Consider the following 25,454-nt stretch of genomic DNA (forward strand, 5'->3'; position numbering starts at 1 on the left):
GAAGCCCCCATAAGTATCATATAATTGTTAGCTAAGGTTACTACCTACAGCTCTAGGCCCACCTCCTGATGATGCCTCAACCACAGGAAAGCAAAAGGACTTCTCCCTCCCAGCTCCAGGATGAAAAGCTCAAGGGAGGCTCTGATTGGCTGAGTGTGGGTCACGTGCCAACCTGCTGACAAAGCACTGTGGCCAGGAGGGGAGGGGAGTGTTGTGATTGGTCTAGCATAGATCACAGGCATGCCCCTATTGTCTGCATCCCAAGCCCAAAGAGAACCCAGAACATCAATTCTTGTTAATGATTGGTGGATGGATGAATTGAATCTATAACACACGTACATGATAAAAATCAAACAATAGGTAAAGTTACGCCGTGGCAAGTAGGCCACTGCTTCTCAGAAGTTTCTACCAGTGCCTTTTGAGTGTGTTAACATTCCAGAAATAATTTGTGCATCTGCAAGCATGCACATCAACGCATAGAGATATAGATACAAATTTCCTGCACCTTTTTTCCACACGAATGATTGTATGCTGGATATTTCCCCCTTCTTTGAGTGTTCCTCTCCTCGCTCTGCCCTTTTCCAAAGCCAGATGCACTGATCTCTGTGGCCTAGGACTTCTAGTTGTGATTGACCAACTTAAGGCCCTGGCAGATTAGAAGGCCGGAGGCAAATGGGAGGGGAGTATTTATTCCCCCAGCTGCCGCCTTGTGGGTCCCAGGGCATAGTGTGCATGCGTGCATACTAAGTCACTTCAGTCATGGCCCACTCTTTGTGACCCCATGAACTATAACCTGCCAGGCTCCTCTGTCCATGGGATTCTCCAAGCAAGAATACTGGAGTGGGTTGCCATTTCCTCCTCCAGGGGATCTTCCCAACCCAGGGATCAAACTCGAGTTTCTGACATCTCCTGCATTGATGGAGATGGGTTCTTTACCACCTGGGAAGACCCAAGGCATGGCTACCCCTCTACTAAATCCATAGCTCCTGCCGTCTCTCCAAACCCCAGAAGCAGCTGCCCCTCTACTACATAAAGCCTCCACATTGGCTGGCCCAGGGCCCTGCACCCTCCCCCGTGGGTTCCCCTTAACCCTCCCCACAATTTGATAAAGTCTTCTGTGACACCTTCTCTCCAACAAGGTGAGCTTATCCCTATTAGAGGGCCCACTGTACACACTTTTTCAATAGAAAATCAAGAAATGGATTCTGCCCCGATTACTGTCCCCTCCCCATTTCCCTTCTTTAGAGTCGGGGCTCCCCAGACTCTGAAGTCAGACTGCTAGGGTTTAGTCACAGCCCTGCCACTTTTTACATGAGTCACCTGGGCAAAGATACTGTTCTGACCTGTGAAGGCAGTAGTAGTAACCACCCCCTGCAGTTGGTGTGAAAATTCACTGTGCTCTGAACATGCCTCTTAGTAGAGGGCTCAGCCCTTAGTGGGTGCTGGTTAAATGTTTTCTCATCTAAGCCAGATGTTATCCCAACCCCAGTGTCCCTGAGGCCCCACTGGGTATCCTCTGCCAGGGATCTTCACGTCCTGTTTGGCCATCCTGGTCAAGGCAGATTTGAACACGGGTTGGGTTTGGGGTGGTGACTGATGGAACGTGTGTCCAGAAGGGAGCCAATCTCCATCCCGTGTCAGTGGCTCCATCTCAGCCTCGAAAAGTACCAGACTCCTGCCTCACCTTAGTGGATCACATACCAGCTGTCCACGAGACGTCTGGAAGGATGCAGCCATTCTGGGGAAACCTGCAGGTGAACATGGCAACACCCTTTCAGTTTACTTTACCTTTGGGTCTTCCAACCTCATGGAAAGCCAGCACCAAGGAAATGGAGGGGTGGATATTAGAAACGCTGGTTGAAGGACTTCCCCCATGGTCCAGTGGCTAAGACTCTGCACTCCCAATGCAGGGCGGCCCGGGTTCCATCCCTGGTCAGGGAGCTAGATCCCACATGCTGCAACTAAGACCCGGGGCAGCTAAATATATAAATAAATACTTTAAGAAAGAATAGAAACACTGGTTGATGTGGGAGAAGTCGAGAGGGACAGAAGTTCGAGGTCAGGAGGGTGGGCCTGAGCCCGGGGCAGGAAGACCAGCTGAGATGCCCCTGCCCTCTTAGTTCTAGGGCTCAGGCCCCAGAAAGGGGGTTAATTATATTTTTGCAGCCCACCTCATGGGCTTCCGGAGAGAATCCATGTTAATAACCAAGGAGGATGAACTCCATAGCGGGACATAATGGAGCTGGGGTTTTCCTTAGGGAGCGTCTGCGCCGCTTTCATTCCAGACACTAAGGCACAGAGCCTCGGGCCTAACGAGAGCTTCAAGGATCTTTGAAAATGTTTAAGTCTTGAAAAAAAAAATGATAGGCTGCAGATTATGGAAATAGTAATGGCAAAATCAAATTCTACAAATGATTAATTTATATATTCACTCATGATTAATTGTTAAATCGAGTAGACATCAAAATTTCACTGCATTTGAAAACTGTTTGTAAAGATAGATTTTTCTCATGTCGCAAGAATTCACAAGTATGCCAGTGCCTGCCAGGAATAATGGCTAATCGCAAGTTAAATGAGCGACTTGTAACGAAATCTTTTGTGTGTGTGTGTCGCCACATGGCTTGTAGAATCTCAGTTTTGAGACCAGGGATGGGACTGGACCTGGGCCACAGCAGTGAAACCCCAGAATCCCAACCACTAGGCTACCAGGGAACTCCTGAAACTCAATCATTTTAAGAACAAAATCACTGGTCTTCCCCAGTGAACTTCATCCTGCCAGGGGATGGTCTATTTCCAGAATCATTGCTACTTATGCCTTTTTCTCTTTCTTATACATCATGAATACCAACCAAAAAAAAAAAAAAAAAAAACCCCAACCCTCAGTTTCTTTAAAGTGGAAAAAAACAGAAGCTGACAATAGATTGAAAATCCATTCATCTGCCGGTTGCATTGCAGGGACATGGTGTTTTCGATGAGACAGCCAGTTCCTAATGCCAAAGTCACCTTTGGCTAGTTTGCATTTGTGGCTTTTCCAATCCTGTTTTCCCCCAACCCACCCCTGTGCCATCAAGGGAGAGCAGGTACTTTCCAAACCCACAGTTCACAAATGCCAGGGATTGTTGTTTTTAACGCTGTGCGTGTGTGCTCAGCCGTGTCTGGCTTTCTGTGACCTCATGGACTGTAGTGCGCCAGGCTCCTCTGTCCATGGACTCTCCAGGCAAGAACACTGGAGTGGGTTGCCATGCCCTCCTCCAGGAGATCTTCCCCACCCAGGGACCGAACCTGGGTCTCCTGTGCCTCATGCATTGGCAGGCGGATTCTTTACCTCTTGACCTACCTGGGAAGCCCTTTGAATGCTGAGTCTCTCTGATTGTCAAAAGTCTCTTCTCTAAGTGACTTTACTCAGAAATGTCTCTCTCTCTCTCAAGGTAAACCCAGATGGCATCACCTGTGCCCTCACCCTCAGCCTCTCACAACCAGGCTCTACTGGAACCCACCCCAGGCTCCTGCAGAAAAGAGGAACTGGTCTCTGTCTAGAGCTCCTCTGTTCAAAAATTTCAGTTGCTTGAATGGTTTATTTTATCCAGCATGTTGATTAGTTAATGGTACTTGCAACGAAGCTTGTAGTTATTAATTAAACCATCTGAGTGAGCTCTCCGAAGACCGTGAACAATCTGACTGGAAGCTAAGCTTCCTACACAAGTTTTAAAACAGAAAAGAAAAAAAAAAAAATGCAGGGCATGCAGGAGAACAAGGGTGACTCAGCTGTGTCGTAGGAAGGGCCCATGTCCCCACGAGGACAGTGGTGAGCTAAGGCCGCTGTCTGGAGGCTTGGGAGCTGGCCGCTGAGGAGCGGATGATCCAGGGTTGACACACAGTAGCACGTGCCTGGACTGGCACTGTGTGCCTGGTGGACATACAGCGGCATGACACTGAGGCGCTCCGGCAAAAGTGGGACAGAAAAGCACCCTCCCTTTGTGCGTGCAAAGTCACTCAGTCGTGTCTGACTCTTTCCGACAATACGGACTATAACCCACCAGGCTTTTCTGTCCAAGGGATTCTCCAGGCGATAATACTGGAGCGGGTTGCCGTTTCACTTAGACAAAGGCAAGTTAATGTTTCTGGGTCAAGTTCTTTCTGTTTGAATTTTAGGGCCCTGACAGAGCCCTAATTAAGACCAAAACAATTCTGGGGACTGAACGTGTTTGAGGGAAAGCCGTTTCCAATTCCATGGCAAAGTTATTCTTAAGGAAGAGCTGTTCTTTCAGACCAGGGACAAACCCCAGAGTCTGTTCGCCAGCGGGATGGTCTACAGGAACCCATATTGCCACAGGAATTAACACTTCACTCCATGTCACCCTCCCTGCACACATGTACGGACAGCCTCCCCCACCATCAACATTCCCACCAGAAGGTTCATTTGTTACAGCCCAGCCACCTACACTGACACATCACCGTCACCCAGGGGGCAGAGTGTACCTTAGATCCCCTGGAGGAGGAAATGGCAACCCACTCCAGTACTCAATTCTCACCTGGAAAATTCCACGGGCAGAAGAGCCTGGCGGGCTACAGTCCATGGGGCCACATGTCCCTTCCCACTGCAGTGTGTCCCCTGAACACATCTGATCGCTTCACGTGATTTGCCACTGCACTGACCTGCAACCTCAGGTGTCTTTCTGCTTATCCCCACGCATGGAGGGTTTACAATTAGAAGGGGAAAAAATACTTGAATTCTTTGGAGCAAACTTTAAGAAGATGTAAAGCAGCTCCAAAAATTGTGAAACCTTTTAAAACTCCAACTTTGCTAAGTTTCTTGTAATTTTATGAACAAACTCTCTATATTGTTCACTGGAAGGGTGAGTGGAAGTCTAGGCAAAAGATCATCTCAAATAGAGTAGTTTCGTGTCCAGATGAAAAACATACTTTACCCCTTTGCAAAAAATGACACACTTTTTGAGCTAACAAATGGGTCTCCCTAAAACTGGGTTTTCACGAATCTTTGAACACCGGTAAAACTGACTACTAGCATGGTTAACACATTTTCAGAGAAGCAAGAAGCCAAACCATTCCCCAGTTCTCAGAAGAATAATCTGAGATGTATTCGTTGGCTCTGTCGTTTTGAAGATTTTATATGAAGAAGGCAAAGAGACGCTCTCAGCTGCTCGTCTCTGTGCAGTGGACCAGGCGCTGGTCCAAGCTGATGGCCCCGTTAGCCTCCCATCAGTGGATGCTCTCCCAGCCAGCGAGTCCCCTGGGCCGTCCTGTCACAGAGAAGATCCAGCTTCAGCACAAGACGCTCCTCCCAGGGAGCCTAGGTGTGACGGCCAGCGAGCAGAGGGTCTCTGCCTTCCTGTGCTCAGGAGTTCTGAAAGAAGAGGTACAGCTGATCCTACCCTGCCCCTCCCCCTGCCTACTCTGCCGCCTCCAAACAGATCGCTTTCCCCGGGTCATTTCTCTGCTATGAATGTGTTGCAATTGAGGCTCTTAGGAGAATGCGGAGCACAACAATCACTAAATGTTGTTGTTGTTCAGCCGCTAAGTCACGTCCGACTCTTTGCCACCCCATGGACTGCAGCACTCCAGGCTTCCCTGTCCTTCACTATCTCCTGGAGCTTGCTCATTGAGCAAGCTTGTCCACTGAGTCAGTGATGCCATCTCACCCTCTCGCCCTGTGTCACCCCCCTCTTCCCCTGCCATCAATCTTTCCCAGCATCAGTGAAGTGAAAGTCATTCAGTCCTGTCTGACTCTTTGCGACCTCATGGACTTTACAGTCCATGGAATTCTCCAGGCCAGAATACTGGAGGGGGTAGCCTTTCCCTTCTCCAGAGGATCTTCCAAACCCAGGGATTGAACCAGGTCTCCCACATTGCAGGCGGATTCTTTACCAACTGAGCTATTAGGGAAGCCCTTCTCAGCATCAGGGTCTTCTCCAGTGAGTTGTCTCTTCACATCAGGTGGCCAAAGTATTGGAGCTTCAGCTTCACATCAGTCCTTCCAGTGAATAATCAGAGTCAGTTTCCTTTAGGATTGACCGGTTGGATCTCCTTGCAGTCCAAGGGACTCTCAAGAGTCTTCTCCAACACCACAGTGCAAAAGCATCAATTCTTTGGTCCTCAGTCTTCTTCGTGGTCCGACTCTCACATCTGTACATGACTGCTAGAAAAACCATAGCTTTAACTATACGGACCTTTGTCAGCAAAGTGATGTCTCTACTTTTGAATATGCTGTGTAGTTCAGTCATAGCTTTCATTCTAAGGAGCAAGCATCTTTTAATCACTAAATAGGGCCCCATGATGCATTGGTCATGTTCCATTACAAGAAAAACTCACACTACGTACGTATGTGGTTAATGACATGTTGTATTTGGTGTCAAGGTTTTGAAAGGCACTATTTTGACATTAAAATGTGTTCTTCTCTGTATTAATGGCCTGTCTTCTGAGTTTCCTTTTCAAGGCTTTCTAAATTCTCCTCTTTAGAACGAAGAAATCTGAAAGACCTATCATACCATTCTTTCTAGCAGCTCTAAATGGGAAACAGACAAAGACACCCATTAGTAATCTCTTACTGCACATCATACTGTTTCTATGCAATATAGCATAATTTAGCTTTACCTTAAAAATTGACTGTGGTCTCAAATCAGTAATTATTACCTCTAAAAATAAAGCACTCTATTTTCTTACACTGAAAAATGCATATATATTTCTAGGTGAAAAAAAATTAGTACTAGATTTAAAATTTTTTTTATTGACAACTCAAATTAAGTCACTAGTATAAAGAGGATCTTTCTAGTATTTTAAAAGTTGATTGAGTAGAGCTCAAAGGAGTATCTTAAGTCTATCAAACTTTGGCACTGACAACATCTTTTGACTTTTCTCCTTATCTACAGATAGTTTTATTTCTTAAAAGATGTGAACGTTAGTAAACTTCTACTAGCATCTTAGATGTAAAAATACTGAACTGGAACAACGTTCATTTTCCATGTCAGTGGGAACATAAGAACTGCCTTGAGGGCTCATATTTAAAAGTAATAGGAACACAAGTTAGTGGTTCTGAAACATACTTTACCATAAAAAGGAACCACCTCTTATGGGCCCAGGGGAACGACACCTTAGGAAGAGCCTCCCATTGGAGCCACCTGGCGATAGAGAGTGGACGTCCCTCCTGGGTGCAGGGACCTCCCACCTCAGGAGCCCAACCTCTGCTTAGGCAGAATCCCAGTTACTGTCTTTGTAAACACCGGGTTATAAACTCCCACCTCGCAGCCTGCAGTTAAATGCCCTTTACCTATACTTTCAGGCTGGGCAAACATGCATTTCTGTTGGGATGGTTTTAAGCCTGAGGGGTGCACCAGACATCCCCGAAGGGAGGTCCAGTAGGCACTTGACATCGGAGTTTGGAGCTGGGGGCCAACGCCAGACAGAACCCACGGGCAACTCAGAGAGAGTCGAGTTATCCCGCCACCGGCCTTCTTAAGCATAGGGTGTCAAATGGTTTAAAAACCAGGGCGCGTTCAAAAGGAAGAGTTCGTTTCTCAACAATGAAACACAGAAATGGGTCCCTGCAGGTGGGGGGAGTCCTGACTCCCCGCTTGAGTGAGGAGCGACTCCATTCGCCCCTTCCCGTGGCGGGGGTGGGGGAGGGGATGGGGTGGGGGAGGGGATGGGGTGGGGGAGGGGATGGGGTGGGGGAGGGGATGGGGTGGGGGGGTAGGGAATGCGATTCTGAAGGATGGAGGAGAGGAAGGGGTTTCGAGGGCTCCAGGTGAGGGCTGTGGGGGCGCCAGGCTCCCCTTAGGGGCGGAGGGGAGGGGCCAGCTCCGGAGCACCCCAGATGGGTTTGGGAGGGCAGGGGGGAGGGGACGAAAGCCTGGGAGGTGGGGACGGGCCTGCCGGGTGCGGGCTCCCGGGCCGGGCAGCGGGACTGACACGGTCAGTGCCGCCATCAGCGGCTCCGTCGCCTCGCCGTCTTGGGATCTATCACCATCACAAACACACACGCGTGCGCGCACCACCACTACGTCCCGGCACGGCACGCATGGCGCTCCGCAAACCTGTCCTGTGGCTCCAGGTGGCGGGTGTGGGGGCTCGGGGGACTGTGGGCAGGGGCGCCTGGGGGCCTGGGGAGCGGCCCCGCTGTCCGGAGGCCGGCGAGCATCACCTTTCAGACCCGCAGAGGCGCGGAGCCGACACCTGGGGGGCGGCTCCTCCCTCGTGGGGCACAGCCCCTCCAGGCAGCACCGGGGGCAGGTGGGGGGCGAGGTGCATGGGGTCACGTCCCACTGCTCCTCACTCACGCGGGGAGTCTGGACTCCCTCCACCTGCGGGGACTCATTTTTGGGTTGCATTGTCGAGAAACGAACTCTTCCTTTTGAACGCGCCGTGGTGTTACACCATCGCACATCCCGTGGTTAAGAAGGCCCGGCGGGATGTGAAGTCTGAGCGCTGAGCGGCGCCCCCGCCCGGCCTCCTCACGCCACCGAGCCACACCTGACACCTCGGGGCTGGGGGGCTCGGCGTGTGCTCCTTCCCTCCCGTCAGAGGCCCGATCGATCGTCTGAGAGCCGAGAGCCCCGGCGCGTGCACTTACGCGCTCTCCTTCAGCGAGGAGAGGTAGGCCTCGGTGTCCGACGCAGAGATGTCCGAGTCGAGCTCCGACAGGTAGCGGTATACGTAGGAGAAGGTCCCGAAAGGGATGCGCGCGGGCCCGCCCTCGGGATCCGTGGTCAGGATCTCGCAGAGGTGCTTCATCGCAGTGTTCAGTGACTGGAGACGGCAGAGGGCAGGCGGGGAAACGGTTAACGCTGCGATGTGCTAAGACGGACAGCAAAGACAGCCGCCGACAGACACCTGCGTACAGCCTACAGAAGTTCTCCCCCGAGTATGTTCTCGGCGGTCTAAATTAAGAACTACCGGGAATTTACAATCGCCACAAGGAAGAAAAAGAAAAGGGTCGATCAGGATGTAATTGGCCTGAAAAAAGAGTTTGATTTCCAGATTCTCTCTCATGTTAAACAGGAAATGATTCTTAAAGAGACAAGAGGAAGCCTGGATCTTATTGACCAAGGACAAGGCAACTTGCACACCAAATCCCTCTGGCCCCACAACCTACCTCGGGACAGAGCAAACTGTCCCCAACTGGGCCACCCGTGGTGGGGGGGTGGGGCTGGCAGGGCCCTGAGCAGGCTGGGGGCAGCAGCGAACCTGGGTCAGACACCCCCTCAACCCCATCTTCCGCGGCATCCTTGACTTTCAGTCAGAACTCCTCCCCGCCCCCACGTGGCACAAGCTTCCAGAACATTCCAGAGCACGCTGACGCTCCTCCATCCGACCCCTTCTAGTCACCAGGGTATGAGGTTGAGGGTCAGGGGAGCCCTGGCCCAAGTCAAACACCCCAGGAAAGTCCATCTAGTCAAGGCTATGGTTTTTCCAGTAGTCATGTATGGATGTGAGAGTTGGACTCTAAAGAAAGCTGAGTGCCAAAAAATTGATGCTTTTGAACTGTGGTGCTGGAGAAGACTCCTGAAAGTCCCTTGAACTGCCAGGAGATCCAATCAGTCCATCCTAAAGGAGATCAGTCCTGAATATTCATTGGAAGGACTGATGTTGAAGCTGAAACTCAATACTTTGGCCACCTGATGTTAAGAACTGACTCCTTGGAAAAGACCCTGATGCTGGGAAAGATGGAAGGTGGGAGAAGCAGGGGACAACAGAGTATGAGATGGTTGGACGGCATCACTGATTCAATGGATATTAGTTTGAGTAAGCTCCAGGAGTTGATGATGGACAGGGAGGTGTGCTGCAGTCCATGGCGTCGCACAGTTGGACACAACTGAGCGACTGAACTGGACTTAAATCCCCAGCAGTTTTGCGAGATGGTAGGAAATCAGCCTCGGTGGGGGTGTCTTCGCCGCCATTTGAGGCCCTTGTCCTGCCCTCAGGGAGCTGAAATGGAAGGCTGCCACAGTGACGGTGGGTCCTATAGAGCGCAGATGCGAGCCTCTGGGACAGACCGGAGCCCTCCAGGGCAGCTCCTGAAGGAATGAAACGTGGGCTGTGCTCACGAGGAAGAGAGAGCCAGGAAAACTGGGGGGCGGGGGGGGCACTGGCTGCGGAGGATAGCTCCCCAAGGTCGGGGCGAGGCAGCAGGTGGAGGGGAGGGCACAGATAGACCAAATGGATCAGAGCAGCAGCCGCGTGGAAGCGAGTCCCACGGCTCAGGGACACGCAGAGGGCCGGGGCCAGGCCTTAAACACAGTCATTATCCGGCCGCCACCCAGCCAGCCGGCTCCTCTGAGGCACCAGTCGCGGGTGGCGGCAGAGATCTGGTTCTCACCCAGAGCCTTGACTACTGGGGGACTCACTGCCAGCCTCCCAAGGGGGTGGGCAGAACTCACTTTCTGACGCTGTAAGACCTCGAGGGGGCCCGCCTCTGGCCAGTTGCTAGCCGGAGCCCTGCCCCCACACCCCGGGCTCTGACAGGCTGCTGAAACAGGCCCTAATAGAAGGCCTCCCTGAGGTCCTCTTTCTATACACCAGCTTCGTCAACCGCCAGGGGATGGACCAGGCTCTCACAGTGAACATCAGAGAGAAACCAGCGGTGCTTCCCACAGTGGGAGGAGCAAGGCAGGGGCACCGAAATGAGGTTCCTGCCCAGAAAGTGCTAACGGCCCGGCATCGCCACACAGCAGGAACCCCGAGAGATGGACTGGGCATCTCACTCACTCCTCATGGAGACTGTGCGAGATGGGGGTCAAGGGGGCCGAGAGGCCGGGTCACTCAACCAGGTAAGCCAGCTGGGACAGGAATTCAGCAGTCAGCATCCCAAGCCCAGCCCTGACCAGCACATCCCCCCTCTGGACTGGCTCGGGGAGCAGCTGGCAGAGGGTGACACACACTGGCTAGGGGTGAGCCTGGACCACGGGCGCACACTGCCCCCCACCCCCGCCAGCTGCTGGGACTCAGGGTGTCTGCAAACCACCACCGTCCACACCCACCCCGACCGACGGCCCCTGCTGAGACGGGATGCGGAGGGTGAGCGGACAACCCCACAGTCCTGACGTTAGCCCAGCTCTGGGGACGAGGGGATGCTCTAGTTAGAAAAAATGGTGGCATTCATTTATTCATTTCTGCAGGGACCACCGCACGCACCATCTCCCCGAAAGACCATCCCCAGGGAGGACTGGGTGAACACAGAGTTGTGTATTTTACAGGTTCCCTGCTTGAAATGTCTCAGAGATTAGTTGCTCTGTTAGATCCTGCTGTTTGAGCCCACACACCGGATGACAGTCATCGAGGCGGGACTGGGGGCCTACGGCAGGGCTGAGGGGTGGAGGAAGCTGGCAAGGAGCCAGAGCAGACGCTCTTCTTCATGACTGCTGCTCCAGCGCTTCCGAGGAAGAGATATTTTAGGGGAAAAAATGCATCCAAACATGCTGGCATCACTTCCCCCCGCAAAGATGTGATGACATTACCGGTGCTAACATCTCCGACGCAAAGACTCGCAGCAGTTTTTACGTCCACAAGGACTCATTAGTCAACTTGCTTGGCTTGGGAACTCTGTTCCCTACAACAGCTCTCTCACCCTAAGGGTCGTGGGTCCTAAGGCTACTTGCTCACCAGCTACAAGGACTCATCTTCTGGGCAGTAGCCCCACTAACCCGCTGCTTGTTATTCTCTTGCTGGTGGTTGGTCCAGGAGGCGGCGGCTGCAGTGCACGCCGTTGCAGTGTGCACGCCTGAAAGTGTCAGTTGCTCAGTCGTGTCCGACTCTTCGTGATCCCAGGGACCGTAGCCCTCCAGTCTCCTCTGTCCATGAGATTCTCCAGGCAAGAATATTGGAGTGAGCTGCCAGTTCCCTCCTCCAGAGCATCATCCTGACCCAGGGATCAAACCTGTGTCTCTAACATCTTCTGCGTTGGCAGGTGGAGACTTTACCGTCTGAGCCGCCAGGGAAGCCCAGGCATGCCGAGGCCTCATCTCAGATGCGAGTGGAGACGCAGGAGAGACCTGGCCTCCCGAGCACGTGCAGCGCTGGTCCTGTGGGCCCTTCCAGTCTCCGCACTGCAGCTGCTGTCCTGACGACACCACGAGCCACCTTATCGCCCCCGGTGGGTCCCTTTTAGCTGCAGGGAATGAACAACGTGGACCACGCTCTGCCTGACCCTTTGAACACAGGACACAGTGCGGGGCACTCGCTCCCGCCCTGTGGCCGGAGCTCTGGGGGGGACACCCGACTCGAGGTTGGGCAGTGGCACTGACCCCCAGGTCTCATTTTTAAAGAAGCGCCACCCTCGCCCCGTTTCACTTCCTTTCCTCACAAGCTTCCTCATTTACAAGCGCGTGCCTGGGGCTCGTGGCTAGTGCCACATTCTCGGATGTGAGTGAAGCCAGTGCCTCGGGCTGGAGGGACGGAGGGACCAGCATGCTCAGCATCCGCTGACCCCACTGCCCCCGGCCCCACAAAGCGGACGCACAGCCGGGGTGTGGTGGGCAGGGGCAGCTGTCTTCTAGCTGGGAGGCAGTTAGTACGTGAGCCTGCAGCCTGAGGCTCACAGGTGAGCATCTCCGGACGAGCTCGCTCGCGAGGCCCCACTGGGAACCTGAACCAGGGGAGAGCGCAGCCTGGAGGATGCCACCTCCAGCACCCAGGGCCCCGCGGTGCTCAGAGGCACCAGAGCCCACGGGCGGCCCGCAGCTGGGTGGGATGGGGGTCTGAGGCCTCCAGGGTGAGCGCGGTCGGCAGGCTGGCACACAGTGTTTTAGGGAGCGGATCACCTTAGGACAGGGCTTCCCAGGCGGCTCAGACAGTAAAACATCTGCCTGCAACGCAGGAGACCCAGGTTCAATCCCTGGGTCGGGGAGATCCCCTGGAGAAGGAAATGGCAACGCATTCTAGTACTCTCACCAGGAGAATTCCATGGATGGAGGAGCCTCGTGGGCTACAGTCCATGGGGTCGCAAAGAGTCAGACATGACTGAGCGACTTCACTTTCTTTCTTCTTTTCGCTTTAAGGGTATAAAGTGGTATCGAAGGGAAGGCCAAGGAGTTGGCACTCTCTGGGGCGTGTCCCAGCCTGTGGGCGGCACACTGCCTGGGCTACAGAGTCATCACAGGGATCCCACCCCCCGTGCCCACCAGGAGCGGCGGCTCTGGAGCCCATGGTCTGAGTTCAAATCCCACCCCGCTGCCTCCCCCTGCCCTCCGCTCCACTCAGCCCTCCAGCCCACGGGTTCCGAGATCAGGGCTTTCCTCAGAGGGCTGCTTGGAGGATTAAAGAGAAAACAGACAAGGGCTCCAAACATTCCCACACCTGGTGAGAACACTGGAAATAACGGCCATACGTAAGCAATACGTCCAGATGACACACGTATATTTGCAGCTGTACACATGGAGGGACATTCCCGTGAATGAGGAAGTTCAAAAGCTTTTCAAAGATGAGCCACAGCTGGGGGAGCAGCTTGGCACCGAGGGGTGGGTGGGAAGGTGGACTTGGTCCACAACTGTTTTGCTGCTGTTGTCCAGTTGCTCAGTCGTGTCCGACTCTTTGCAACCTCGTGGACTGCAGCACGCCAGGCCTCCCTGTCCATCACCTCCCAGAGCCTACTCAAACTCATGCCCATCAAATCGGTGATGCCATCCAACCATCTCATTCTCTGTCATCCCCTTCTCCTCCTGCCTTCAATCTTTCCCAGGGTCTTTTCCAGTGAGTCAGTTCTTCACATCAGATGGCCAAGTATTGGAGTTTCAGCTTCAGCATCAGTCCTTGCAACGAATATTCAGGACTGATTTCCTTTAGGGTGGACTGCTCTGATCTCCTTGCTGTCCAAGGGACTCTTAAGAGTCTTCTCCAGCACCACAAGTTTGAAAGCATCGATTCTTCAGTGCTCAGTCTTCCTTATGGTCCACTTTCAACTTTTTCATGTTATAAAAAAGATCTCCATACTTAAAAAAAAAAACAGATGAAAAATGTTGATCTGCTTCTTAGGACATTGATGGGGCAGCAGAAACGTTAGGTGAAGATCACAACGCAGACTTGTGGTCATCTCACCCAGCGATCATGCACCTTGGGAGACAGGCCTTCTGCCCACGGCCAAGGTTCCTGAGGCAGAGGCCCCTGATGCTCTTGCTCCCGTGCCCTGCCCCCAGTCGCATCTGAAGCTTCCACTCAAGAACCAGAGCAGCACTTGGGGCTCAGAGGATATACCAGATGTCGCCCATGGGGTGTCGAGATCCCCCGGCACTCAGAGCAAAGCCCACACCGAGCTGCAATCGACAGACATCCATGGAAGGAATGAGACATATGGCTCGGAAATCTCAGAGAAGGTTCCAGTCTTTGCAGAGGACTCAACCCATCCAACTAGAGAGACTCCAAAGAGATCCTGAAAAGCCACAAGCCACGAGACACCGCGGGTGGGGCAGCTGGAGTCGCTGCATCTCAGCGAGGCACAGTGACCAGATTCCAGCTTCACGGCAGTCCAGTGTGTGGAGAAGTGGACCGCAGTCATCCATGAGAAATTCCTCCTTCTCATCCCGCTTCAGTTCTTCACTGGCTCCTTTCTGAACGTTTCCTTCTTCTAAGCATAAAGACAAGTGCTAAGGTGCCAATCTGCCTGAAGAGCCGTCTCCTGGAAGTCATATCGCCGGGCTTTTGGGACGTCTCCAAGCTGTCCTGCCAACATGGGCACCGGTGGGTCAACAGAGCACATGTCCCCTTGGGCCTGGCCTATCACGGCCCCAGTGGACCCACAGCTAGCCCTGCCCTGGGTTTTTTTTCGGGGCGGTAGGCCAGGACGGAGTGGGCACCCCAGGCTCTGAACTCTGCCTGGCAGAGGAGCAGGGGACTTTCACACCTGAACCCCCTCCCCAGGGTTGGCTCCCCACAGAGAAATAGGAGAGAGTCAACGGCCCAGTCCGGGCCCAGGCGGCTTAGTCAGGGGCCAGTGCTGGACCCCCACGGGCTGATGGGCTGAGCGACACGTTCCGGGAAGAAAAGAGAAGTGAGTGTGCTCTTTCCCTGTCACTTGCCCAGGCTTCAGTCTGGAAGGGAAGCCCCATCCTTAACAAATGTCTCCATCTAGCGTCACGCCCTACACACGGCTATGAGGCCTCCTCTTGCGGAACACAAGCTGGTCTGGTTTGAAATCTGGCGCCCGATTCTCCTGATTTGGGAGGGAGCACTTACAAAGATGGATCCCCCAAAGAGGAAATATTCTGATTTCCCATCTTTATAAAAATCTAAGCCTCATAAACCAAGTTTAGAGGAATAAACCATCAAATCAAATATTAGGTATTCATTTTGTGTTATTAAAATCTCCCTTTCCTGGAGCTCCGGATGAACAAAGCCACATAAAATTTCCTCCAGTAACTAAATGCATCTTTGTCCTTCTCAGTGACACCCCGCTGCGATTCTCCTCAGTGGCCTCAGAGCCCAGAGACAGGTGGCAACAGGGTCTGGGTTGTCCAGCCCAGGGCTGGAGGGAAACGCCACCTGTGGGCAGGGACACCACGAAAGGGAGCAGCCAGCCTGACTCCCGGCTTTTTTGGGGTTTCCGAGTTTCTCACTGGGGCCATGAACAGAGGTGGTAAAGTGTGCGATACTCGCAGAGAGGGCACTGCACAGCAGAGGGAGGTGAATGAACCATAGCATCTGTAGCCAGGCAGATGAACAAAGAGAAATCTAATTTGGAATCAAAGAAAAGTTCCAGAAGATTAGTGACAACATAAAGCTGAAACCAGCTAAAATTATATCAAGTATTTCTTGAGGGTCCACAGGCGCTCAACGGGAAGCAGGAGCTCAGGGCAGCCGATGCTTGACGTGGAGGGCAGTGCGGGGATAGGATGGAAGGTTAGCTGCAGGCAGTTAGCTGTCAGTGGCCCTGTGAGGTAGTGTCAGACAAAGTACTGCTAGAGAGTTAAAACGGAATCATGGAGGCTTGTGCAGGGACCCAAAATGAGGGTGCCCCATGAAGCAAGGACTAAGGATTGGTGCCCGATTCTCCTGATTTGGGAGGGAGCACAAAGATGTTCTCTGGGGTCCAAAGACTGAAGGGACGGGGTTGCACACCTGGTCTCGGCAGTAAAAGGAGCTGGCTCTTTTCTCAGTCCTTTTCTTCACACACTGAAAGTGGACTTGAGGCCTGGGTCTCACGCGGCGACTCAAATTCTAGAGCTGAAGATAGGCTCTTGACTTCCAGCCCCTCCCCACCACACCCACCGCCGTTCTCAGTTCACAGACTGGAGGGATGTCTGTGTCTTCAGTCCTAAACCTGTATGGGTTATACTTCTTAACATCAGCAAGGTATCTGCTTTAAATTACTAATAATCGATTTTAACTGCTGTAGGTGACTAATAATTGATTTTAACTAAAATAGAAGATAATTTATTTCTTTTTGCACAAGAGGGAAACCTGTCAATTTGTCAAATGATATATAGTTTAATAAAAGTCATTGATGCATTCTCTTCTAAACTCTGAACACATTTTTACGGTATCTACATGTTTTATCTACTGTTAACATCTTTTACACTGAGGTACTCATAAGTATTTAACTTCTGTAAGTTAAATAACTACAAGCCTAAAATATAGTAAGCATCTGAAAAAAACTGCCTAAGACAAAATGACTAAAATCATGAGCGTTACTAAAGTGATGAGAGTGTTCTTACAGTTACTGAAACAGCTAAATTATTTGGACAGCAGGCCTATGATCACTCAGAATTATTTACAGGCTATTTGTAAGTACGTACCCCACCAAGCATGCTGCATCCAAGTGCTAAAAATTTTATCCACTCGATTTTGTCTTCGCAAGGATCCAGCTGCAGGAGAGCTTTGAATTTTTCTATAGGCAGGCACAAATTTTTCCATTTCTGCTCAAGATCTGCTAAGTCCACATACTCCTTGTGGCTACACTATTTGGAAAGCACAGCATGACATAATCGATGTTAAGATGAGGACCTAAGAAATCACATAATGCTTGCAAAGGCTTAAATAGAGTACCCATCCCCATTCAAAGATGAACTTCACCATTAGCCCACCACTAGGGGAGGTGGGGGGGCGGTGTATGTGTGTGTGTCGTGGGAGCTGGGCTACATGAGCAGGGAAGCGGGGGGCGGGTGGTACTGGGAACTAGACTGGCAACAAGTTACTTCTTGAGAGAAAAAATGACTGTGAAGCGAACATGGCATAATGTTATGACTTAATGAAATGAGCACACAGACATGAGGAGCAACACTTCACAACACAAATAAACTTCCACAGACCAAACGAAATCCAACTCCACATCATGCTGACAGTTAAATGGGAGAAATTTTAACCCAGAAAATACATGTATTCCTTCTACTATTTTAAGACAACTTGATGAAAATGGGTGACTTCTGTGATCTGCTGGCAGTATTCTGTGTGGAAGAGCTTTGAGCAATTTTCGCGTGTCTTTCCCCAGACTACCTCTCTCTTTCAGTGGTTATTCATTTTCCCTTAAGCGAGAAAGCCATGGGAGAATTCCGTGTATAGAAGTCAGCACCCTGGTCAGGAACACATAATGGGGACAAGCCACTTTAAAACTCAGGGCTCTACCACTGATCTGTTTTGGCAATACAGCCCAATCATTCCGATAAAACACACTTTCTATGAACTCTCTAAGTGAGCTAGTGGGTCTCAAGGGCTTTCAGGAGGGCTGGAAACCAGATACCCCTTCAGATGAAGAAGGTGGCAGCTTATCATGTTTAGCATAGTTTTTATAAACTCATATTTCAAAAAGGATCTTGCAACCCCCAAGTCTGAAATTCCATATTTTCAAACCTTTCATTACAGTCCAATAGCCTCTTGCATCTTAATGCAAGTACTTAAAAATAGAAAGTGTATGTCTATATAATTGTGAACAGTGATCTTGGGTTCTTTAAACCAGAGGAAGGTCACTGCATTCAAGATTCCCTCCTTGATTAAATCTCAAAGGTTCCCTGAAGGGGGCACAGGGCTGTGGATGGATGACCGTGGAGGTCCTGCAGCTTTATCTCAAGCTCAGCTGACCGATCACAGACTCTGATACCTGCTTGTGCAAAACTTTAAGGAGTCCTTGAGTCAGGCCTGTGTCTGTTTTCTGAGTGGCCATGGGCATTTCAATTCTGTCCTTCACGGGCAGTGGATCTCCTCTTGACAAAGCCGAAAAATACCTGAAACAACAATAGACATCTCTGAAGCTTCATCGACACATGCTGTTGTTGTTCAATCGTTCAGTCGTGTCCGACTCTTTGCAACCCCACGAACTGTAGCCCTCCAGGCTCCTCTGTCTGTGGGATTCTCCAGGCAAGAATACTGGGGTGGATTGCCACTTCCTTCTCCAGTGGATCTTCCCAACCCAGGGATTGAACCCACGTCTCCTGCGTTGGCAGGCGGATTCATTGACACACAAGCAGCCCTCAAATTCAGGCACTTTCATCACCGACCCCAGAGGGAGGCCGTGACGAGGGAGGACCGGGCTGGGGCCCCCGGCCCAGGCTCCCCTCCTGGCTCCTCCACTCAGCTCTTGGACTTCACCTTCTCCTGTGCCTCAGTTTCCCTGTCTACACAATGGGGACAATGGCAGCTCCAGACTCAGGGACCCCTCGTCTGGCACGCCTGGGGGTCTCCACTAACACGTGCTACTTTTATCAAGCAAACATCCATCCAGGTCCAGAGACGCTGCCAGAGGAGGTGGAGGTCAGGGCCCCACATGAACCCGAGTGCAAGGTCGCGTGCAAGGTCATGCCACTTGGAGAGTTGCAGACTTGGCCCTGCCACATTTTGAGAGGCAGGATTTCAAGCATCTCTGCCTATGCAGGTCTGGGAAACCCCCTGGAGCAGCGAAGTCACCTGACTGGCTGAGTCAGGTGCCGACATTCCCTACCCTTCACTTTTCCTGCTTGGTACTTTTTTTCCCCTTAATTGTTCCTTTCTAGGACATGGACATGGCTGCTAATTCTGGGAACAAGCAGGCATGGAGACAGTTTGGGGCAACAACTCAGGAGGGGGTGTACATCGGGTTTCTTGCGGGAGGGAGAAGGGTGCCACGTGGGGTCTCTGCAAAACGCATGTCAGTGGAGACCGGTTCCTGAAATAATGACATTTGCTGCCCACATCACTCTCCCACCATCAAAGAAATGACATATCCAGGAAAACAAAACACGAAACCATCCAGGGTCACAGGAAATAATATAAAAGATATGAAAAACTCTGGTTACCCAAGGGGAGATGTGGAGAGAAGGGATAAACTGGGAGACTGACATACACCCACTACTATATAAAAATATATGTAACAAGGACCTACTGTATAGCGCAGGGAACTCTACTCAGTATTCTCTAATAACCTATAGGGGTAAAGGGTGCTTCCCAGGTAGCTCAGACGATAAAGAATCTGCCTGCAATGCAGAAGACCTGGATTCGATCCCTGGGTTGGGAAGATCCTGTGGAGAAGGGAATGGCTACCTACAACAGCATTCTTGCCTGGAAAATTCCATGGACAGAGAAAGCTGGCAGGCTATATACAGTCCATGGGTCGCAAAGAATTGGACACAACTGAGCGACTAATCAGAGAAGGCAAGGGCACCCCACTCCAGTACTCTTGCCTGGAAAATCCCATGGACGGAGGAGCCTGGTGGGCTGCAGTCCAAGGGGTAGCAACCGAATGACTTCACTTTCACTTTTCACTTTCATGCATTGGAGAAGGCAATGGCAACCCACTCCAGCGTTCTTGCCTGGAGAATCCCAGGGACGGGGGAGCCTGGTGGGCTGCCGTCTCTGGGGTCACACGGAGTCGGACATGACTGCAGCAACTTAGCAGCAGCAGAGCAACTAATACATACACGTACATACATATGGGTGAAGGACCTTTAAAAAAATGGATATATATGTAACTGAGTCACTTTTCTATACACTCGAAACTAGAAAAGCACTGTAAATAAACTCTACTCCAATAAAAAATTTTTAGATAGATGAATACTTAGAAACATCTCAGAACATGTAACAAAGTGTAGGTAAAAAGACATTCAACAGACTAAAAGGAATTTTATATCTCACACCCTTTTTCTCTCTCCACCCCTCAAATTCAATTTTGTTTTCATGCTTTTAGGACAAATACAGTCACATTTCGTTAACTTGATGGTTTGAGAGAAAGTTAAAAAGGCAGGTAGCCTGAGTTAGACAAATGTAGATCGGAAGCCCTAAAGGGCCAGGCTGGGGGAAGGGGGCTTCATGTGACCATGTTAATCCTAACTGGGGTTTTCATCTATTGTCACCCTGCTTATTTAACTTATATGCAGAGCACATCATGAAAAATGCTGGGCTGGATGAAGCACAAGCTGGAATCAAGACTGTAGGGAGAAATATCAGTAGCCTCAGATATGCAGATGACACCACCCTTATGGCAGAAAGTGAAGAAGAACTAAAGAGCCTTCTGATGAAAGCGAAAATAGAGAGTGAAAAAGTTGCCTTAAAACTCAACATTCAAAAAACTAAGATCATGGCATCTGGTCCCGTCACTTCATGGCAAATAGATGGGGGAACAATGGAAACAATGACAGACTTCATTTTGAGGGGCTCCAAAATCACTGTGGATAGTGACTACAACCAAGAAATTAAAAGACGCTTGCTCCTTGGAAGAAAAGCTATGACCAACCTAGACAGCATATTAAAAATCATCAGTTTGCTGACTAAGGTCTGTATAGTCAAAACTATGGGTTTTCCAATGGTCATGTACGGATGAGAGAGTTGGACCATAAAGAAGGCTGAGCACCAAAGAACTGATGCTTTTGAATTGTGGTTCTGGAGAAGACTCCTGAGAGTCCCTTGGACTGCAAGGAGATCCAACCAGGCCATCCTAAAGGGGATCAATCCTGAATATTCATTGGAAGGACTGATGCTTAAGCTGAAATGCCAATACTTTGGCCACCTGATGCAAAGAGCTGACTCATTGGAAAATACCCTGATGCTGGGAAAGATTGAGGGCAGGAGAAGGGGACGACAGAGGATGAGATGGTTGGATGGCATCACTGACTTGATGGACATGAGTTTGAGCAAGCTCTGGGAGTTGGTGATGGATAGGGAGGCCTAGCGTGCTATAGACCATGGGGTTGCAGAGTCGGACACGACTGAGCGACTGAACAACAACAACCCAGACTATTCCTCATCAGCATCAGAGCAGGCCCCAGGCTCAGGGCAGCCTCTAGAGCAGTGCCCCCTCCCCAAGAAGGCACAGGCAGTGCCTGGAGGCACCGTTGGTTTTCACAACCAGGGCTGACTGGTATTACTGGCACCTGGTGGGTGCAGGTCAACAGGCTGCTAAGGACCCTACAATGCACAGGACAGCCTCACACGCCCCCAAAGAGCTTTCGGTGACTGCAGCCAAGAAATTAAAAGATGCTTGCTCCTTGGAAGAAAAGCTATGACCAACCTAGACAGTGTATTAAAAAGCATCATTTTGCTGACAAAGGTCTGTATAGTCAAAGCATCATCAGAGCCAGGGTGGAGGAGGCCTGCTTGAGTGGCCAGGCCAATTTATGTCACATGCACAGAAGGTGCACGTGAGCAAAAGCTTTTAGGGCTCAATGACATAATAAGGTCCAGCCAGGCTGGACCACCCTTGCCTCCTGACAACCTCGTCTGACAAGAACCCTCCCGTGAGTGCCTGCTAGCTAGCTAGCGCATCCTGGCTCCCTGCTTGGTTTCTCGTTGCGTTTCCTTCCTATCGTGGTCCTTGTGTCACAGGCTATTTCCCCTCCTGCCTTGTCTTAACCCCAATCGCTACAAAATCTTTCAAAGACCACTTTACGTTCTCCTGAACAACATCTCTGCCTAACAGATTCTTATCTGAGTGAGCGGAGACACGTGAACAATGCCTGCTTTTTCTCCTCAACTCCAAAATTGTTCTTAAAAACGAAATTAGCAGCATGGAACATTCAGAAGGTTCTTGATTAAGCCTTTTCAATTAAAGTGAAGCTTAAAAGAGCTGCCTCTACAGTGTTACCAAATATAACGTTCCAAGAAGAAGAAAAAAAGATTAAATCTTGGAAGGTTTGGTTAAGTATGAATAAACTCTTTTGAAAGAGCTGTGATCTTTTATTTAGGCTTGAGTAATGGTTAAAACCAGAGGCCACCACTTCCCTGTTGGCCCAACGGATGGGAATCTGCCTGCTGATGCAGGAGACATGGGTTCAGTCCCGGGTCCCAGAGGATCCCACATGCCACAGAGCAACTAAGCCCGTGCACCACACCACTGAGCCCAGACTCTACAGCCCAGGAGCCGCAACTACTGAGCCCAATGCTGCGGCTGCTGAAGCCTGTGCGCCCTGGAGGCTGTGCTCTGCAACGAGAGAAGCCACCCCGTGAGAAGCCCGAGCACGGCAGCGAGAGAGTAACCTCCGCTCTCCTCAACCAGGGAAAGCCAGTGCACAGCAGCAAAGACTCAGCATAACTAGAAAGGAAAAAAAAAGATAAATAAAATGAATTAAAAAAAAAAAACAAACTCAGAGACCACAATTTTGGGCAAGAACCTTGAGAGAATCCTTCAGAAGCATTTGTCAGAGGTAAAGTGCTCGTTAACCAGCAGCCTCGTCTGGTAGGTGCAGTGAGGGCCCCAAAGATACCCTGGCCCTGATCCCGGAAGCTGTGGATCTTATTTTGCATGGCAACAGGGAGTTTGCATGTATTTTGAGCAAATACATGCTCAAATTTTCTCACGTGTTTGAGAGAGGATTTTGAACTGGGAACACCATCCAGGACTATCTGGATGGTTCCTAAATGCAATCACAAGTGTTCCTAGAGGAGGGAGGCAGAGGTACATGTGAGAATGCCACAGCACTGGCAATGGAGGAAGGGCCCAGGAGCCCAACAACACAAGGAATGCAGGTCCAGAAGCTGGAAAAGGCAAGGGGAGGGGTCGGATTCTCCCTGGAGTCTCGAGAGAGCAAGTAAAAGTGAAAGTCGCTCAGTCGTATCCGACTCTTTGCGACCCCATGGAATTCTCCAGGCCAGAATACTGGAGTAGGTAACCTTTCCCTTCTCCAGGAGATCTTTCCAACAACCCAGGGATCGAACCCAGGTCTCCCACAGTGCAGGCAGATTCTTTACCAGCTGAGAGCAAAGCCCTGGCAATATCTTGAGTGTAGCCTGGTGAAACTGATTTTGGACTTTAGGCTTCCAGAACTGTGAGAACAGAGATGTTTGTTGTTTTAAGCCATCACATTTGGTGGTTATCTGTTACAGCCGTCCTAGTAATAATTCACTTTGGTCATACAATTTATAGAGAAGTTCAGCAAAATTTGACACTCATTACTAAAAAACAACAACAACAACAAAAAAAACCGAAAAAACCCTAAGTTAAATTTCTACTGATTCTGTGACCACAGATTTGAGTTTCTGAGTCTGCTTACTACAAAAGGACAAAGAGCTTTCCTGTAAAAGCATCAGGATTTATTTTAATGATCCTAAAGTCTGCTGGGGCAAAGAATCCGCCTACCAATGCAGGGGACGCAAGAGACTTGGGTTAGATCTCTGGGTAGAGATCTCTGCCTGGAGAAGAAACGGCAACCCACCCCAGTATTCTTCCTGGAAAATTCCGCGGACAGAGGAAACTGGCGGGCTACAGTCCACACAGTCGCAAAGAGTCGGACACAACTGAGCAGGGCTGAGTGCACGCGCACGCGCGTACACACACACACACACACACACACACAAGGTCTGTTGACTTGTGACTTTAAAAGTATTGATAATCTGTTCTTGGAAATGGTTAGAATGTTTGCTGCAAGACACTGTCAAGTCTCTTGTGCTGTGAACTACGATGGACAGAGTTTAACCTTATTGCATTCTTGGGATGTTTACTCTAACTGAAGCCAGTCCCTCTGGTTCCAAAAAACTCAACAAGTACCTAATCCTGGAGGATTCTCTGATGACAAGGAACATAAGCCTAAGATTTCTCTTTGTAAAATCATTTCACAAGTAAGATAAAGGGACTGTGATAGTTTGACTTTTATAACACAATGCAAAAACTTTTTATCCCATGTTACTGCTTTATAAATTTCAGTCTACCTGCATAAATACCATTCTCCAAGAATGGTGTCACTACTCCGTAGATAAATGGGCATTGTGCAGTAATTTCTGGTCTCATAGTCAATAATGCATGATGTTTCCTAGACAGATACTTAGGCGTAGATGCTACCAATGCTAAGTTCCGTCGGTCTGTGTCCTGAGGGTTGGACCACTGGTCCAGGTAGGAGGGTTCACTAGGCACGACTGGACATGCCGACGGGCCGGCTCTTGCAGGTGCTGGCCCAAGAGGGGCTTACCCCGCGGACCACTGGAGAACGTCGGCAGGCTGGGTGCGGATCGCAGCCTTGGTGAACTGCTTCAGGATGTCCGGCAGTTCGGGGGGGATGTGGATCTGCTGCGCGCAGAACATGGTGTCGGGAAGCGGCATCGCTCTCCGCAGACCAGAACCAAGCTGGAAGGGGGCAGGGGGGGAGAGAAAGGACGAATCGGTCAGCCTGGGGCGCGCGGGAGACGCGCCTGCCAAGGGGTTCCGGGGCCGGGGTCCCAGGTCCCGAGTTTAGAGCCTGGCCGGGGCCGGCGGTCTGTGGGACGCGAGGGGCTGGGGGCGGGGTCCCGGATCCGGAACCAGATCGGGGTCCCAGGGTTAAATTGGGCCAGGCCAGGCAGTCCGTGTCTCCCTGGGTTTGGAGTGGGGCGCGGACAGGGGCGGGGGGTCTCGGGTTTGGAGGCGGGCCAAGGGGCCGGCTTCCCAAGGCGCGGGCGGCGGAGACAGGCTCTTACCGCTCCTCCGCAGGCTCCTCTGAAAATGAGAGCCAACCGCCCTTCCTAGCAACAGACCAGAAGCTGCATCCCGGCGTTATTGTCGCGCAGCAGTAACCAGGCAACCGAGACGCGCGCGCGGTCTCCGCCCCTCTGGCGTCGCGCAGGCGCACACGCCTAGAGCCGGGATTGGCAGCGTGTGCTGGTCGGGGCTTGGAGGGGGGCGGGGGAGCGATGCGCTTGCGCAGTCTAGCTTCGGCGTCCGCTTTGCATAAACGGGTAGTTTACGGATGCACGAGCCGAACATTTCAGTTAAAAAAAGAGGACGTTTGGATCGATTTCCCACTACCAACTGTGAGAAGCGAATTCGCAAAAGGCCCTCTCTTCTTTTGCGCTGGTTCGGTGAAGCTTTGGAACGAGATGCCTCGTGGCCTCTGTGGAAGGAAGACTTTGAGGTCCTGGGAGCTGACATGTGCCCGCGGCCCGAGCCTCTCTGCGGAAGCCTGGCCCCTGCCACTTTATAGAGTGGCAGTTTCCAGCCGAAAGATTTTAACTTGTTTTCCTAAATAAGATGGTGGGGTTGAGCCGATCTGATTGGGTCTGGGAGTAAATAAGTTACTTTTTTCCCCGATACGATAGCTTTGGGGTCCGAGGGTAGGAGAGACTGTTCCATTCTGGTGGATGCT

General features: G+C 51.1%; 1 protein-coding gene across 1 annotated transcript; it reads right to left on the reverse strand.

Annotated features, from left to right (window-relative positions):
* Positions 1-6,459: 6,459 nt before the first annotated feature.
* ROPN1L (rhophilin associated tail protein 1 like) lies at positions 6,460-24,436 on the reverse strand. The gene is made up of 5 exons (XM_052659117.1): positions 24,306-24,436; positions 18,038-18,161; positions 16,740-16,901; positions 8,588-8,763; positions 6,460-6,523 (listed from the first exon to the last, which is right to left on the reverse strand). The coding sequence occupies exons 1-5, from the start codon at positions 24,434-24,436 to the stop codon at positions 6,460-6,462; spliced, it is 657 nt and encodes a 218-aa protein (XP_052515077.1).
* Positions 24,437-25,454: the final 1,018 nt, after the last annotated feature.

This window comes from Budorcas taxicolor, chromosome 20 (genome assembly GCF_023091745.1).
Source record: "Budorcas taxicolor isolate Tak-1 chromosome 20, Takin1.1, whole genome shotgun sequence".
NCBI lineage: Eukaryota > Metazoa > Chordata > Mammalia > Artiodactyla > Bovidae > Budorcas > Budorcas taxicolor.

What these genes read in the sequence shown, in the direction of transcription:
- ROPN1L (XM_052659117.1), bottom strand. Translation starts at nt 24,436, where the DNA reads ATGCCGCTTCCCGACACCATGTTCTGCGCGCAGCAGATCCACATCCCC. An exon ending in GTTCTCCAGTGGTCCGCGGG is followed by an intron (nt 18,162 to 24,305) that starts GTAAGCCCCTCT and finishes TTGTTGTTTCAG; the next exon opens with GTATTTTTCGGCTTTGTCAA. An exon ending in TTAAAGTTTTGCACAAGCAG is followed by an intron (nt 16,902 to 18,037) that starts GTATCAGAGTCT and finishes CTTTCCAAATAG; the next exon opens with TGTAGCCACAAGGAGTATGT.